The sequence below is a fragment of the Serinus canaria genome, chromosome 5, assembly GCF_022539315.1.
Source record: "Serinus canaria isolate serCan28SL12 chromosome 5, serCan2020, whole genome shotgun sequence".
Classification (NCBI taxonomy): Eukaryota; Metazoa; Chordata; class Aves; order Passeriformes; family Fringillidae; genus Serinus; species Serinus canaria.
This window is the reverse complement of record NC_066319.1, coordinates 54,032,726-54,050,296: the sequence shown is the minus strand read 5'-3', so window position 1 is coordinate 54,050,296 and position 17,571 is coordinate 54,032,726. Positions and strand designations below refer to the sequence as shown.

The window sequence follows — 17,571 nt, the reverse complement described above, 5'->3', positions numbered from 1 at the left end:
CTGCAGCTCTCAGTGTCCCTTCAGGGGTTGCTGTGCCTCAGAGCAAGTGTCACATACAAGTGTCCTTGTCACACATAGTGGTGGCTCTTCAGACCTGTGTGCTTGTCAGGCTGGACCAAAGCCCTGCCTCTCTGGGCTAGTGAAAGGCTGCTTGTAAAATCAAACCAGCAGCTTCAGGCTTAAAGTTTTCCATCCTCTTCCTGCTGTAGACCTCTAAAATAAGATCCTGACCCTTCTGCAATGAACTTTTAAGGTTTGAATTGAGGCAGAATTGCCATTTCCCCTCATTTTTAAGTGTTTAAATAGAGACAAACCTCTTAAGGTTCATCTCTACATCAAGTTCCCTCCATTTTAAGGGGAAAAATGTTTCTATCATATAGATTGAGGCATAACTTTCACTGATGAGACTGCCCTGGCTGCTGCTTACAGACTTCCTCTTCCCTTTGTCATGGAGCCTGCTGACCACTGAGTGTAAAGCACAGGTCTAGAAGGAACTGCACACAAATCCGGTGGTGTGACCACCTGCCATCAGCTCTTGGAGTGACTCATTCCTGAGGAAGCTGCTGTGGATGCTGCAGCACAGAGCTGAGCCTGTGCCTGTGGCAGCAGAAAATGCTGCCTTTCAAGGGTGTGCTGCAGCTCAGTGTTTTAAGAAAATATTTTTGAAGCTTTCAGTGGTGTAGGTTTTCATACACTTGCATTGATTTTAGCCACGCTGAAAGATCTGAACTTAAAAGCATTCAGAGCAGCACAGCTGGGAGCAGTGCTGCCTCAAGCAGCTGGCTGGGGAGGGCTGGGTGCAGCCCAGGTGCTCTGTCCAGCTCTGTAATCTGTCTGCTGGAAGGGACACTTTAAAAGACTAATTTCCCAGCACAAGCAACAGTAAAAAACATAAAATTAAATAGCTTACCCATTAGTTCTGTGAGGAAGATGAGTTATAAATTAGCAGCAAAACTAATTTCTGGCTGTTCAAAATCAGTGCTACAAGTGAGGCATTAAGCTCTGAAGTGTGTCTGTAGAAGTGTGTGTTAATAAAGTAGATGTCTGGGGAAGCTGGAAGATTTTTGGCATTTCTGGATTTGGCCAGCATTCACAGGCATCTTGCCTTGATTGAAAAAAGCAAAAAATGTTGCAACTTCATTCCATACATTTTTCCCTCATCAGGGCCTGCTTATCCCGCCCAGTAGAGCACTGAGCCAGGCTGGCTGTGCTCTGGCATCCAAGCAGTGCTGTGGGAGGCAATTTAGGAGCTTCTCAGACCTATTTCAGTAGAAGGAGCAAAAGCTTTTTCTCTTCTGAATCTTCCAGAGTGAATCTGGAAAGTTAAACTTGGATCCACAGGGAAATTTGGGAGTTCACAATTAATTTGCAGGTAGCTCAGTTTTAGCCAAATTCCTTTTGCTGTCTTAACTGGAGTAGACATACTCCAGGAAGTCTCATTCTTTTAAACTATTAAAGCTGATCTTCATTATTAAAAATTACCAGAGTGCTTTTAAATCCTGCAATGACCTTGCATTTGGAAAAAAAAAAAAAAGAAAGAAATCTTTATAAGATTTATTTTTTTATTTGTTTTTCACTCCATCTTCTGCATATGAAACTAATGGTGGGCTTATAGTATGGTTAGAAATTATCCTGGAGTCTGACTGTCCACCCTCTTTTTCTTAACTCTTTTTAAAATTATTATAATTAATTAAATTCCACATTTTAGAATATGCATTGAAAAATTTTCAGTCTTTGAACGACAATGAAGTTGGTTTGAGGGGGTTTTGTCTGAAGAATGCTTACAGCATTCCTTCCACAAAAGGAATTTGTAATTTCAGTAATAACACTGTTGATTGGAACTTTGTAAAACTTTGCTCTGTGGGTATATTTTCCCTCTAATCCCAGCAGAAGAAAGAGGCATTCCTGTCCAGAACTCCTGCCTTGCTCTCACTGTCACCTTTTCAAAATCCTAAGCAAATGTCAGAAGCCTGCAGTGTTTGCTTTCTGCAAACAGAGTGCAGTACCACGTTCAGTTCATCAAGACTCAGGATGTCACAGCTGAGAGCTCAGAACTGAGGTCAGAAACGGTGACATTTGGAGCTTTAAACGTGCCAAGGTGCAAAGTGATATTTCCTCTGTGTGCCACTTCCAGAGCACAGGCACCGGGTGCTCCTGGTGTCCCCTTTGGGGACATGGCATCTGCTGGCACCTGTGGGGACACGGCATGTGTGGCACTCTGGGGACATGGTCTGTGCTGGTACCTTTGGGGACATGGTGTGTGTGGCACCTTTGGGGACATGGTCTGTGCTGGCACTCTGGGGACATGGTCTGTGCTGGTACCTTTGGGGACATGGTGTGTGTGGCACTCTGGGGACATGGTCTGTGCTGGCACTCTGGGGACATGGTGTGTGCTGGCACTCTGGGGACATGGTCTGTGCTGGCACCTTTGGGGACATGGTGTGTGCTGGCACTCTGGGGACATGGTCTGTGCTGGCACTCTGGGGACATGGTGTGTGCTGACCTTGGGGACATGGTGTGTGTGGCACTCTGGGGACATGGTGTGTGCTGGCACTTTGGGGACATGGTGTGTGCTGGCACTCTGGGGACACAGTGTGTGTGGCACTCTGGGGACATGGTCTGTGCTGGTACCTTTGGGGACATGGTCTGTGGCACTCTGGGGACATGGTCTGTGCTGGTACTTGGGGACATGGTGTGTGCTGGCACTCTGGGGACACGGTCTGTGCTGGTACCTTTGGGGACATGGTGTGTCCTGGCACTCTGGGGACATGGTGTGTGCTGGCACTCTGGGGACATAGTGTGTTGGCACTCTGGGGACACGGTGTGTGCTGGCACTCTGGGGACATGGCCTGTGCTGACACTCTGGGGACATGGTGTGTGCTGGCACTCTGGGGACATGGCCTGTGCTGGCACTCTGGGGACATGGTGTGTGCTGGCACTCTGGGGACATGGCCTGTGCTGGCACTCTGGGGACACGGTGTGTGCTGGCACTCTGGGGACACGGTGTGTGCTGGCACCCCGGGCTGGCTGCCAGGGAAGCAGAGGAGGAAATGACTCACGGTGTGAGCGGTCGCTGCCTGTGCAGAACGCGTCAGAGGCGCTTCCGGCACCCCTCGTTTCCCAGGAGAGCCACGGAAGGCAAGGCTGTGTTTTACACTGAAATGTGCCTGAAAATCTTGGCTACCCTTTGGTTTGTGTCCCTGATCTTTTGTCAGCTGGGAGAGCCCAGTTTTGTCTGTGTGGGTAACCCCAAATGTGCAGCTCATGTCCAAATTCCCAGGGGGGCTGGAGAGTTGCCAGAACTGCCCAACCCTGAAGCTGAATTGAATTATTTTGCCATTGAAATGTTGCCAGTCTTTTTCCCCTGGAATGGTGAATTTGTTCATGTCAGATTGGAAATGAGTTACAAGGTCCCTCAGTTGTCTTATGCAGCCAGTGCTGACGGGTACTGAGGGCTCAGGTGGCCCTCACCTGTCCAAGAGAAAAAGACATGGAAGGTGGAGCCCAGCACCTTTGGAACCCCAGTAGTTCATTTCCCTGCTGAATCACAAGGGCTGAACCCCTTTTTCTGTCCATTCTGTACCTTGGACAGGGCTGTAAAATCTGCTAATATGAGGGAAAGATGACGTAGTCATCCTTCTCCCAGAGTAACAGTGCCAAACATTTTTCCATCCATTCATCCAGTGCTCACAAAAGCAAACTTGAAAGCCCAGAGGAAAAGAGGACTCTGATGCATCAGTGAATGTTATACACACTACAAGTTGCCCCCTAAAGCCCCTCTGCAGCTTGTCTGAAGGCATAAAAATGGGATTTTAATATTATAATTGATTTTAATAATGTTTATTACTAACCTCAACTATTCATTCACAATTTACTGGCAATTTAACATTTTGTGAGCTTATGACTACAACCTATTTAATACATGTTTATGAGCTCTGAAAGAATATAAGGGAAACTGAAAATAAATTCAAATCTAGGGTTAACTGAAAAAGTTAATCCTGTTCTTGTATCTATATGGAGTTTCTAGTTTGGCATTGCAGGACTCCCTCCAGGGCCAGGGGAGCTGCAATTTAAAAGAGCATTTTTCCAAATGCCCTGTTCCATCTACTGAGTAAGCAGGACAGAGTTCATCCCATGCTAATAGCACTGAGGTATCATCAGCATTACTGAAGTTATTACAGCAACTGCAATGTCACTGCTGAACAGTTTACTAGATTAAGGGTTGAAGTCTGCCAGTGCTTCATAGTATTTTTAATTCTAAGTACAGAATATGCACATCATTAAACAACTAACTTAGTTTTGGATCACCCAACTTTGCTCTCTGCTTTCAACACACAAAATATCACCTGCCATGCTTAGCAACTCTTTAAAACAAAAAGCCATATAAAATTTCCATATTCAGAATGGCCAGAGCAGCAAACAGATCAGTAACTTGTGTAAAAGTTCCTGCCAATGAATAAATGAAGCTGTTGCAGCTGGCGGGGAACCAGCAGAGATTCTCCTGAGTGACAGTGGAGTGCATCCCCTGCGGCACTCAGGCATGCAGGAAGATGGGCAGGACTTGACAGTTTCCATAAAATTTTAAAAGGGCAGGAATTTACACCATTATTCATGTCCTGAACTGCAACACTGCTGAGCTTTTACAAGCAGGGTATGCATGGTGTAAGGGTGGCTGGATGAACCCAACGTGTCCTGTGACAATCAGCTTCAAAAGGTGATTTATTCCAGCCAGAAATCAATCCCAGAATGAAGCATTTTGCTGCCTCCACCCCTCTCACCACAGCAGGCTTCACCAGACAGAAATTAAAACCCTTTTATTCTGCTAAACCCCACTGAAATTCCCCAAATGAAGAAAGGCTCTTCTCATTACACCCAGCAGTGGCAAAGCCACAGGTCTCAGCTGACCCAAACTGGAGCAGGGATGAGCAGAGATGGTGACAAGGCACGTTACAACACACCTGAGACTTGAGCAGGTTTTGGCAGGGAAAGAAGGGTTTTGATTGAAGAGGCATTAAGGCCTGAGGATCAGTAGTTCAGGAGAGTCCACCAGAGTTATCTTGAAGCATGGCTGCAGCTGCAGCATTTACTGTAAGAAACACGACTCTGCAGCAAAAATTAGCAGGGCAAAATTACAAAATTTGACTTCTCAACTAAACAGGAGAAATATCTTCTAATAACGTGGCCTTAGGTCCTTCATACACAGCAACATGTCACTTTCCTAAAGAACGTCTGTAGTCTAGAGCACCAAGTCAGTAACAAAATGAAGGTAAACTGCATTCAGTTAAAAAAAAAAGAAAAAAGAAAAAAAAGGCTAAAAATTGCATTTAGTTCAACAGACATCACTACTGAAAAATTTCATTTTTAGGTTGTGTGTAGAAAAAATCTGCTTCTTCCTTGGGATTGTTATACACTGTGTGTTTTCATTTGATGACGTGGTCTTCAAAAAGAGGTTACAGGTGAAAAGGTGCCCATGTCTGGAGTTTGGTGACACAGAAAGCTGAGTGAAAAGAAAAACTTGGTTAATTTTTCCCATCCTACAGGAGGTCAATCACTTTGCATATGCTAACCTAATTTTTATAAATTTTCATTAAAATAATATATAAAAAATTTATTTCAAATTTTTTAGAGGGAAAAAAAGTACATAAATATGAAGATAAATGGAAAACATCCCCTTGTAAGATGTGACTTTAAATTAGAAATAGCAACATATGGTTTTTAGTGAATTTTTCTTTGAGACACCAAGCTGCAGGATTTGTTCTTTCCCTTACAAGGCTGTCCCAGAAAAATATTGTCCTTTTACCTTAACTTTGTACCACAATTCTTTTTTCTTTTATTCCTTCTTTGTCTACCTCAAACCACTTCTCCTTTGTCTAAACCCTGTTGCTGTATTTTACACATTTCCAATGTGATTCAGCCACTGTGATCCCCCCTCACATCCTCACTGAAGAAAGCAGAACTGAATCATGAAGGAATAAGCTGGACAGTCCTTTTAAGTTTTATTTCTGAATTCTCCAGTCTATCATTTCCTATGTACAAGGTTCCCAGACCAGCTGTACACCTTCACTGTCCAAGGCAGCAAATGAATAAAAGAGAGCAATTAAAAGTGTCTCTCAAACTGTCTGCACAGTGACAACAGCTGCTCAGTTTTATTCTCCACTGAGGAAGGGACCTTGGGTTAAGCATCCTCCTCCAAAATACCTTGCTAAAAAGCAGAGTGAGGTGACTGAGGTGTTTTACAGCAATGGAGAATGACACAGTTTTCCTTCCAGCTTGCATTGCTACAAGAAACAAACAAGGGCCAAGGTGTCTTTTCTGAAACAGTCAGAGAGGTTTCAAAGACCAAAAACCAACTTCACATCCAAAAGTTACAGCAGCACCAAGCCACTGCATGAGAACATGTGCTGGAACAGCAGGGAGGAACATGCTAAACACACTCTGAGATTCTCTGGAGTTCTCACTTCCAGAGCAATCCTTACCTTGGTCTGGATCAATGCTTTGCAGTCATTAACACTGAATCCATCAAATCTAAACTCCTCATTATCTTTGACATTTGATTCTTCAAAAATATCAGCCTGGTTCTCTGAAACATCCTAAAAAACATAATTTACATTTTATTTATGAATTTACTTGTGCATTTCTCTCTGATTTCAATGCAAACAACCTACAGAGAAGTTTCCCTCAAATAACAACCACTAAATTTTACTTTCTGAAGCTGTATTTTTTTCATGTGTCTCCTTCTGCATTAAGCAATTTTATGCCAGAACTAGTTCTATGAATGATGCCTTATATTTCAGCTTTTGTATTTTTCAGACTCTGTACTGCATTAGTGTATAACTCTGAACTCTGCACAGAATGCTAGTTAGCTCTCTTCACATTTTGGTCAGACTAAACAATCCTTTTAGGCCTGAGAACCAAGGTCATCAACACAGCCTCAGGCCCAAAAAGCATAAACAAAAGCAAACTGGGGAGAGAAGCAAACTGGGGGAATGTGACTTCATTACCTGAAGCCAAAACTGGAAAATTAACCTCTGATATGCAAAAAGACCAAAGTTACATCCCTCTGAGAAAACTGGTGGCTGTTGTCCATCTTGAGTGTAGCCTCTGCAAGGCTTTGCACTGCCCCAGGAGCATCCTTTGAAAGCATTTCAATAAATACCTACTTTATTCTCCAGCTCTGTCTAGCCTCTGCTCCAGGTAGCCCCTCAAGGCATCACCTACACACATGAATCTGTGACTTCAATGAATAAAAAGCCATTTCCAATTAGTATTAGCCTTAATTAGCACCAAAGCATGGCTGAGAAATGCCTCCTAATCAGTATTGTTAAAAACAATACAGTTTTCCAGTGATAGATAAGAAGTAATGATGGAAGTTTAAGCTGCCTGGACATGGATTTAATTCTGGGAGGCAAGAAAGGAACAGAATGGGAGTGTAGCTATGTTAGAGAAATGTCTCCAGTTTTCTCTCTGTTAAATTACAGTTCTACAAAGTGACTTTTTCAAGTGCAAAATAGGTTTCTACCTTCAGCACCATCCTTCTGTTTGTATAGAACTTGCAGGAAAAGTCAAATACTCCCCTAAAATCATTACCTTGCCAACCCCGTGCTTCAGCATTCAAATAATCAATTGTAATAGTTACTTCTGAAAATTACTTGTGACTAATTAATCCCAGCTAAATAACTGAATTCTAAACCATCCCTGACACCTGAACCTTCTCAAAACAAGAGACTGTTAAACACAGGCATGTCTATTTGAGATCTTTCAGCACTGCTGGTTTGGATTCAATCCAATTTAAAACATACTCTCCCTTGAGCCTCACAAAAACAGGCAGAGGAATAATGTGAGGAAAGGGGAAGTTGAAAACAATTTCAGTTTCTTCATAGTAAAATCATCCAGTAATTACTGTAACAGCCTCTCTGATTCAGATCTGATTTTCACTCAACAGAAAGTGAATATAGATATTAGAGGCTGACAGTTTTCTTGCACTCTGAGCAAAAAAAGTAAACAATCCTACTGCCCACACACCAGGGAGCTGATTCTCCATCTCTGTCACCTGAAATCTACTTCTCCATCTCTACCAAAGCTGGGTGTACCACCAAACAACAGGGAGCTGTGCTGGGCAGACTTCACTGCAAAGACAATTAAAGTGTGATCCTGCACAATTTCATAGCTACTTACACATGAAATTGAGAAAACACTAAGGTATTGTCTTAAAAAGCTCCCTGTTAAAAAACCAACAAACCTTGTGACTCACCCAGATCTAGTCCCTCATGCATCTGCATGCACAGCTTACAGAAGATCAGATTCCCAGCCCAGTGTTTATGCTGGCAGAATGGAAAACCATTGTTCAATTACCTTCTGATTTGCATCTACTCCGAGAACACTCAAGAGGTTTTCTTGGCAATGAGATTTACTCCAGGGATGTCTTGAGCTGGGGGAATTATCAAAGTCCCTGAGTGCTCTCCATACATTTCCAGAATCCATGCTAGGAAACAAAAGACACTTTGAGGTTTTCAGTGAGCATATGCAACAGTGATTTTCACCTCACCTGCATACCAACCTTCATCTAACAAACAACTTGTCTTAAAACTCTTCCTGCACTTGTCCAAACTGCCAGCCCTGTGCACTAATGAGCTGGCACCACAATTAGTGGGAGCAGTAAGTCAGCAGAAGTGTTTGTGCTCCTCAGATAAGGAGCTCATCTCAGAGACTGCTCCACGCCAGCAGCTCACAGTGTTCAGCTGCTCCTGAGAGCTGTGGGCAGAGTTCAGCCCTGTTAGCTCTGCCCTTTGCCTTTTCTGTCTCTCAAGTCTTCCTCCATCCCACAGGTCACACTTCACCCCTGCAGCACCTGTCCCACAAAACAAGGCAAAGGCACTCACTGCTGAGCAGCGAGGAGGAGAGAGCTCCCTTGGTGTGGTACTTTGGATTCTCACACTGCATTCATCACATATAAAAACTCAGTTGGGCTTTACTCAGTTTGCAGTTGTCATTGACCTTACTTACTTGTCACAGTGGATTAGGAAATGTTTGGTTTTACCTGTTTTTATCTAATAGTGCAGTCCCTTTTACAATTCTATTTCTCTACAGGTTTGATGCTGATTAAAATATAACACATGCAGGGAACTTGGCTGAAAGAGTGCCCACATTAAAAGTTTTACCTACATTTGTTCTGGGTCTTAGGACATTTCTCAAGTATGGTCTGACACTGCTTTCTAGACACAAACCCTCCAAGTTATGAAAAAATAACTGCAACCCTGTACAGTAACTACAACACTGCTCTGAAGCTGCTGATCCTTAAAAAACATGCAACAGAGCTAGAAGTGTTCCAGCTGTTGCTGGAGAAAGCCTAGTTAATGATACTAATTGCTATTAACATAGCCCAGGAAAAAGCCAGAGGCACCACAGATTCTGAAGCACATCTGGTTAAACATGAGAAGAAGTTACCAACTGGGAAAACTGAGAGGGGAGGGGAAAAAAAGCAAGTTGTTAGTGGAAGCAGCAGCCTCCAATGATGAAGAAATAAGTGGGATGTGCTGTAAAGAAAGGACAAGCAAACAGGAAGAACAGGCTGCCTGTTGGGTTCTGGCATTCCAGAGGCTTAGTCATAAGGAGGCACACCAACAGCAGGAAAAACCCTAAGCAGGAATTTGTAATTTTGATATATTCCCTTCATTGTTTTCCAATGGCTAAGACACCATCCACTTCCTTTAACAATGTGCTACAAAACTGGTAAGATCTATACACTGAGAAGCATAGTACTGAAAAGATTTTTAAGTGCACCACTGATTTCTAAATTATGAAACAAACAGTGTAATTGATGAGGAACTTTTTCTTTCCTTTTTTTTTTTTCAACAGTTAATCTAAACTCATTACCGAAGTTGATTCTTCAAAAGTTCAGGAATCCAAACATCTTCATTATTTGCATCAAGAACTTGCTCTAAGCTTCTTATGCACTCTCTGGACTGTGGTACAAAGACTTCTGGAAAGCCCAGCTTAAATATCTCCTCATAGCTGTGGTCTTCCTAGAAAAAAAAAGAGATTTTTATTACATACCTCATACAAGCCATCCCCACAGGTCATGAAGGACCTAGTCCAAAGACTACAATAATTCTAGAGATTGTCTTATTGGTTTTAGAATTTATATTAATATTAAAAGCAGAGGGACTGAGCTCATATTTCAGTGTTTTGAGTATTTTGAATATCTGGAATTAGAGGAAGCAAGAGTCCCAGAGTTTCTGATGAACCTTAGCCTTTAACTTCCCAGCTCCTGGGTCACAGATTTGCATATTTTACACTTGGGACTCCTCCTGCTCAGCTAATTCAGTCCAGGTCAAATCTGATGTATCAATTCAACAGCTTCTTTTGCTAACTCAGTCTCCAAACACTCCTAATTCAAATGTAACACACCTGCCAAATGCTACAGGTAGCAATAAGTACTTGCACTGTGCAAGTCTGCAAAAAAGATGGGGTGAGGATGTTTCTGTATCCTTGCGTTTGCACCAAACTTTTTCCAGACTATGTTAAAAATCAGAGCCAGATTTAAATCCTTGCTCCTCCTCAAGCAGTGATGAGCAGGTTTGGAGGACTGATCACAGCCCAGGAGGGATCCAGACAGGCCTAGGGGAAGTAAGCACTAGTAAGTGGGATTATCTGACAACTAAGAAATACATGTACAAGGGAAAACATGCATAATTTACATCCTATCCTAGGGGCATGCCATCTGGTTCAGAAAGCTGTATCCTTTTATTCCTTCAAGGAAGGAATTACTGCAATTTTTCCAAATAAAAGCAAATTAATTGACTTCACCACCCTGCCCAGGGACTGCAATGCAGGAGCAGCAACACTGTGTGAAAACTCAGGAATGGAACCAGTCAGTTTGGGGTTTTTGCCCAGCAATCAACAATTTAGTCTGAAAAGCCTAAGCATGGATACTCCATATTTTTATAGTTTCATTTAATTGTAATTTGAATAACTAAAATATTTCCACAGTGTCATTACACTGAACTCAGACAGGTGGGGTGAATACTGAGAGAGTATGGATTTAATCTAAGGATAAGTGGTCAAAATGAGCAGAGCTTGTAGAAGGCTTCTGCACTTCTGACCATGCTTCAAGGAACAGAATTTGTGCCCCACACTGCTCCCTCCTGAAGTAAGACCTTGCTAAAATCCTGTCCTGAGGATTCACTGCTGGGACATTCAAAGACACCTGGGTAAATTCCTTTGAATCCTGCCAATACTTTCAATCAGTTTGTAAATTATTTCAGCAGGGACAGACATGGAGGATCCTGATGGATGCTCGAGAAGCAGAGCTCTGTGAAGTAACACTGGCTAAAGCACACCTGGTCCAGGAAAAAAAACCAAACTTCCAGGTAGGCACCAAAAGTGAAGTGGGATGGGAGTCAAGGAAAAGCCAGGCAGCTGCTCTTGGCTTTGGGATGGGGGGAGTTACAGCCCCAGGGAGTGCATCGAGGGAAGCATGGCTCTGCCTCAAGTGCAGCATCTCCCTAGAGCCTTGGTGCTGCTCCAACACACACAAGTCACTGACTTACAGTTTAGCCAAGACAGAGCAAGAGATTTTGTTTATTACCTTTACTACTGTCTATTTCAGTGAGTGTTTCTGAAACAAAGTTTGGGTATATTTCCATTTATCTTGTGGCTTTGTACTAATTATAAAATATCAATGTACAAAGTTCACATCAGTACTTTCTGAATAAATCCCCTATATCCTATTATATCAAAATACCCCATGGCTTAAACACATGCACCAGTCCCTCTCTCAAAGGCCAGTGTTGAAAAAGCACATGAAAAATCCTCAAAGTGTTCAATCCTGTAGGCAAAATATCCAGCTACTGCAAGGAAATAAATGATTATTTCCATCTTAAAGCACATGATTCTGATCCCAGTTGACGTCATTTAATTAACTGAAGCAATAAACACTCAAGGTCAGACCTCTGACCTGAGATGTTTTCTAGAGGTCCCTTCCAACCCACCTGGCCTTTTTCTATTGATCATACAGAAACCAGAGTCCCAGTCCAAAGATTTTGTGATCTCAAACTAACGGTGCAAAAAGCACAGGGGTAAAGAACCAGCTACACATATATTCTACACTCCAGGGGATATCCAGCAGCTCTGTGGTTCTTTCTCTACCTTGAGATGAGAAAAGACAACTTGAAACTCTAAGCATGGTTAACTTATTTAACTCGTACTGGACACTTCCTTCTGCCTTTAACAAATGCAAAGCAGAGAAAAGGCTTCAGTAAGATTAAGATCTACTGCTTTTGGAAAGAAACCAAGCAACCTGATATATTCCATTTCAGCTTCAGTCATTACAACATTCTCTTTATCCAACAGAAAACTTCTTGTCTGCCACTTCCAGCATTACAAAACATTGGAATTCTCTGTTTGTGCACACCAATAACCAGGTATTTTGTGTATCTACACTCAATCAGTGTGGGCAGCTTCTCCCACTGCATCTTTGTGTTGTTACTAGTAACAGCTTTGCAACAAGTAAAATTCCTAGGCAAAGGGCATGAAATCCTGTCTCCAGGAAAGTCTCAGGCCCCTACATATACTAAAACTCACCCAACAGACAAGCAGCAGTAAGTTATTACTGCTACAGATTAACCCCATGGAAGTCTTAGCTGATTGTTCTCTTTTTTCAAATGTTGTCATTTAGGATGAAAGTAGTAAGAAAAAGGGGATTTTGTTCTGTATTTCTGTGTTCCTTCTGCCCTTTTGTTACTTTCCTTCTCCTTGCTGATGCTGTTTGGTCCACATGGAAACACATTTATCCCTGCAATATATAACCCTTTACCTGAACGGGTTTTTTTTGTGCTGATAATAATTCATTGCATTATTTACTCAGAATTTTAGCTCTAACATTGTAAGAGCAAATGTTATATCCTATGCTAAAAAATTAATTATATTTCTGTAATGTCTTGTGGGTCACCATCAGACTAAAATTCCAGAAAAACTGTTGATATTATTCAGGGAGTATACTAAATAATAAAAATACATTGTTTTTGCCAGTTTCTAATTCAATGGTATGTGGGTTTCCTTCAATAAGTTTGCAGGCAACTCACAGAATTTCTGTCCACCCTGCTTTTATCACCCACCTTTCTGATTTGTTGTTTCTTAAGCTCTTTCTTGTCTAAATTTTACACTGCAAGTCCTTCAGGGCAAGGTTCATGGTGCCTACGTGCTTACTTGCCTATGTGCCTACTTATTCCTAGTGCCTAGAAGCAAAATAGTGCATTACATTCTTTAAAGCTCTCCAGCAGCACAGCTTAAGTATTTGTCAAACACTGAGAAGTTGCTTTTGTTCCACTTGAGGTAGCTGCGAAGTAGCTGGACAGTTTCTCTGCATGTGCAGTGACCCTCTACGAGAAGACAGATACAGACCCGGAGGTGTGGGAAGCAGTAACACAAACATTTCTGGTCCTTGCTCTGCTGTGGACACGTACCTCACTCAGAGAGCCCGTAGCCTCCTGCACGCCACGGCACAGAGATGGCTCAGCACACACCTGGGCAGCAGAAATGCTGCAGCCTCGGCTGCTCCGCTCCAGATCGGCCCCCTGAGTTTTTGCTGACTTCACCGAAAATTCAAGGTTATCACTGAATCTCTCTGATTTGTGCTCTGTGAAGCCTTCAAAATCACCCCAGGAACCACTGGGTTCTGAGGTACTAAAGCTGCTCTCAGAAAATTCCTCGCAACTTCTCCCTTCGCTGTTCATTACAGGGAGGCTTTGCTGCGTTGCTTCAATATTAACAATTTCTTCATTGCTCGTTCTTTCATTCCAGTTACAGCCCCTTCCATGGGGAGACACACCACCTGCCTCAGCTGCCAGATCTTTTGGAGGCTCCCAGTGTGCTATGTCTGTGTTACCAAGACTTTCTACCACCGACAAGTTCTGCATCTTTGTTCAACAGAGAAAAAATGATTTGTTGAAATCCGTACTGCAAAAAGGTTACTGAAGTTCAGTTGCATCAGAAATATGAGTGTTTCCAAAACAAAATCAAATTCTTCATTTCACCCCAAAGAATAACAACACTGCTGAAACAAAACAGGATGTCCTTCAGCCTCTCCTCCAGCACTCGGCATGTGCACGTTATTCGGCCTCACTTTCTGTGTAGAGTATTAAGCCTGCAAAGAAAGGATTATAAATAAATACCTCTGTGATAAGGCCTGTGTTGGAATAAAGATAGCTGATAAGGTAGGAGAAAGAATGTCTGGGTTAAAATAAACACATTCCAGCATTATCCACTGAAAACTGCTGTAGGCAAAATTATTTAAAATTTACACAGAACTATCTGCCCACACCACAAGAAAGCCATTAAATTAGTGAACAATACTCAGCAAATACATAACAGAAGTCGATGGATTATTAACTCAGTACTGACTGAGTACACTGGAGACAAACTAAAATAACTACAGTCAACTTCCAACACTTCAAAAATATTTTCTGTGACTACTTCATCCACCTCGTGCAAACTCAAATAATGCAAACTCAAATAATGCTATTTCTGCTGGCACGGGCTGCCCCATCCCATCGACTCGAATCCTGTAAAAATACAGTATTTGCAGCTATGTAGGTAATTGAGGCAGATCTAATAAATTCACTTTGGCATCTATAATCGATACAGACAGTGCTGTATTGGCCATGTCAGATTAACCCCATCTCCTCATGCATTTTCCCGAGCTGGTTTGGGGGGCGGGTTAAAAAGCACTCACTAAACGCGCCTCTCACCGACCTGCCGCGGTGCTTAACAGAACCAAATGTGTGTTTTTCCCCCGTGTCTCCTTCGTAGGCGGGCCGGGCACAGAGCAGGGGTGCGGCAGGTCCCTGGCCTGCCCCCAGGGACACGCAGGAGTCCCCGGGGAGGGACAGGGCGGGGGACGCGCGTCCGGAGCCGCGGGCGCTTCACCGGGGCGGCGGCTGCTCCGCCCGCGAAGTCACCTGTGCGGGCAGGGAGATGTCACCGGTGCGGGCAGAGAGATGTCACCGGTGCGGGCAGGGAGCAGCCCCGGCGAAGCAGCCTTCCCGAGCAGCCTCCCCGCAGCAGCCTCCTCGCAGCAGCCCCGCCGCCGCCCGCAGGTCGCCAGGGGCGGGCCGAGGTGTGCGGAGCGGGCCGGGGCGGGCGGCGGGGCCGGCACCGCCCGGGGACAGCCGAGCCCTCGGTCCCTCCGCCCCATGGAGCGCAGGGAGGCTCAGCGCATCCTCCGCGCCCGCCGTCCGCCCTCGCTCCGCTTCCACCGGCGCCTCTCCGTGCTCGCCCCCGGGCCCCGCTCGCACCCGCACCCGTCGGGTCACAGCCGCCCTGCCCGCCCGGAAGAGGCTGGGGTTCAAAGTGGGGTGTGAAAAAGAAAAGTGTTCGCTCTTTTTTTCATCTCCCAGGTTCTTGCTGCAGCCTGGCAGGTGAAGGAAGCACGGTTTGATGGTGGGGCTTCCTGTTTTCTTTTCATTTGAGACTAGCTAAAATTCCCACATAGCTGGAAAGTTCCAGGATACGGATTTTAAAAAAGTGACAATCAGTCCACCCATTAACAGAACCTCAGGATTAAAGAGCAGGAACAGACCAACAACAACCCTCTTCCTCTCTCTCTTCTTTTGCTCCCCGAGGTATTCGGCTGTCTCTGCTGAGGCTGAGGCTTGATCCCCTCCTGACAGGAAAGCCAGAAGCTGTGGGTGCAGTGCAGCACACATGTCACCCCATGGCCTGGTGATCACCCCATCCCATCCCATCCCATCCCATCCCATCCCATCCCATCCCATCCCATCCCATCCCATCCCATCCCATCCCATCCCATCCCATCCCATCCCATCCCATCCCATCCCATCCCATCCCATCCCATCCCATCCCATCCCATCCCATCCCATCCCATCCCATCCCACCCACCTGGTGAGGAACAGGGTGAGGGCTGGAAGCTGCATGCCCCAGGCTGGCTGTTCCCAGGCCTGGGGGGCAGAGGGAATGACACTGAGAAAACTCCTCAGCTCCCTGTCCTCAGGCTGGGTTAAATATCTGGGTAGTCCCAAGGAACAGGGGACAGTTGTAAAAGCAAGGAAAGAGGTTTTCTGGAGCAAGGCCCAAAGCAAAAAGCTTTTTCTAGGCACTACAGTACATATGTTTTCCAGCCCAGACGCAGACACGTGCACCCCTCCCACGCATCTGACTCTCATTCCAGGCTCTAGTGCTTTATCCGAGGGCAAGAGGCTGGATTTGGGAGCCATGCCCAGACACAGAGCCAAAGAAACTTTACTGGCAACTGTCTGAAAGGTTTTTTAAATTTGTTTTCTTTCTTCTTCGGAGCGGTTTCCTGCCCTGCGTGGCCATCCCGTGGCAGCTCTCAGGATGTCGGACCGGCTCGGCGGGGCTGAGTCAGCCCGGAGCGCCCGACACCGGCCGGGGCCGCAGGGACCTCAGGGCTTCAGCTCTCTCTTCAGTGTTCAAGGGAAATCAACATTTTTTTGCAGTGACTGGGATTGTTTTGCTCGGTTTTACGCTTTCACCTTTGTCTTCTGGAAGGAAAAGGCCACCAAGAGGCGGCACAAAGGCTGAAGATCCTCTTCTCCACCGCGCTCTGCATCCGGAGGGGAAGGGCTGCGTGGGTTCTGCAAACCCTGCCGGGTTCAAGGTGTCTGTGCAGCAGAGCAAGGAGCTGTGGCAGAGCTGGGCATCTTCAGAAGCTGCCACAGGCCTCTGACAGCAGAGTCTGCCTCAGACATCAGAAACTCTGTGAAGGGCTGGCCAGGTAACGCTGCTCTTTGTGTCTGCCCAGCACACCTGACACCCCACCTGGGAAAAGCCAGTTGCCAGCCCTGGGTCCCTGCAGGGAACAGTTGGCTGCAGCATCTGCTGGGTGTAACCACTCCTGCCTTCTGCTCTCTGAAATGCTGCTGAAAACCCACAGAAACACAAGGAAAACCTGCACTGGTGTGGTTTTGGAAGGTTTTCACTTCAAAAGGGGTTGGTGTGAAGTACAGATGTCCTGCAAAGTGAATTTCACCTGCCCTCGTCTGAATTCATTCCTCTGGACTCAGCTGAGTGTGTGACAGCTGCTGCTGGGATCACCAGCTCCTGATTTAAATGACACTGAGTCAAGTTAGAAGCATCAGCACAGTTGATTAAGAATTTTTCCCTTTGAAGTATAGTGGGATAAAATTCCTGTTATCTGTTTGGGGGAAAAAAAGAATTTTAGTTTTGTCAGACCAGGCCTTGTGCATAATTACTGCATTAAATCAATATTTTCTTTTTGAACTATTGCCATGGGAGTTTGGTTTATTCTTTTTGGTTATTTTTGGTTTTAATAACTCAGTCCTTATTTAAAAGATAAAGAGGTCAAAAGCTTCAGACATGGACTATAAGCTTATATTTAGACACACACCTGTGCCTCTACCGAAGCAGAACATCATTCCTCAAAAGTTCACCAATGCAAACAACTGAATTGACTGAACACTCATCTCTATTATTACTGCTCCTCTCAGTATTCCTACTGGAAAATCATTAGAGTTTAGTACACATACTCTAGAATTATTATATTTTTCTTTTTATCCTTTCAAAAAATACCAA

At 44.5% G+C, this 17,571-nt stretch overlaps 1 protein-coding gene across 4 annotated transcripts; it reads right to left on the bottom strand.

The window, feature by feature from the left end:
* Nucleotides 1-4,799: 4,799 nt before the first annotated feature.
* On the bottom strand, nt 4,800-16,866 carry CLBA1 (clathrin binding box of aftiphilin containing 1). 4 transcript variants are annotated; one of them, XM_030240240.2, is made up of 6 exons: nt 15,898-16,866; nt 13,464-14,143; nt 9,874-10,022; nt 8,353-8,482; nt 6,477-6,590; nt 4,800-5,497 (listed from the first exon to the last, which is right to left on the bottom strand). In XM_030240240.2, the coding sequence occupies exons 2-6, from the start codon at nt 13,914-13,916 to the stop codon at nt 5,330-5,332; spliced, it is 1,014 nt and encodes a 337-aa protein (XP_030096100.2). In that variant the 5' UTR covers nt 13,917-14,143; nt 15,898-16,866; the 3' UTR covers nt 4,800-5,329. The 4 variants fall into 4 exon arrangements, with proteins under 4 accessions (XP_030096100.2, XP_050831649.1, XP_050831650.1 ...); XM_050975692.1 differs by lacking the exon at nt 15,898-16,866 and adding an exon at nt 15,578-15,683; XM_050975693.1 differs by lacking the exon at nt 15,898-16,866 and adding an exon at nt 14,958-15,490.
* Nucleotides 16,867-17,571: the final 705 nt, after the last annotated feature.

Excerpts from the sequence above, each read along its gene's own strand:
- CLBA1 (XM_030240240.2), bottom strand. The coding sequence starts at position 13,916 with ATGCAGAACTTGTCGGTGGTAGAAAGTCTTGGTAACACAGACATAGCA. Across the intron at positions 10,023-13,463 it reads CTACGGGCTCTCTGAGTGAG|GAAGACCACAGCTATGAGGA; the intron begins GTACGTGTCCAC and ends TTTTTTTTCTAG. Across the intron at positions 5,498-6,476 it reads AAGCATTGATCCAGACCAAG|CTTTCTGTGTCACCAAACTC; the intron begins GTAAGGATTGCT and ends CTTTTCACTCAG.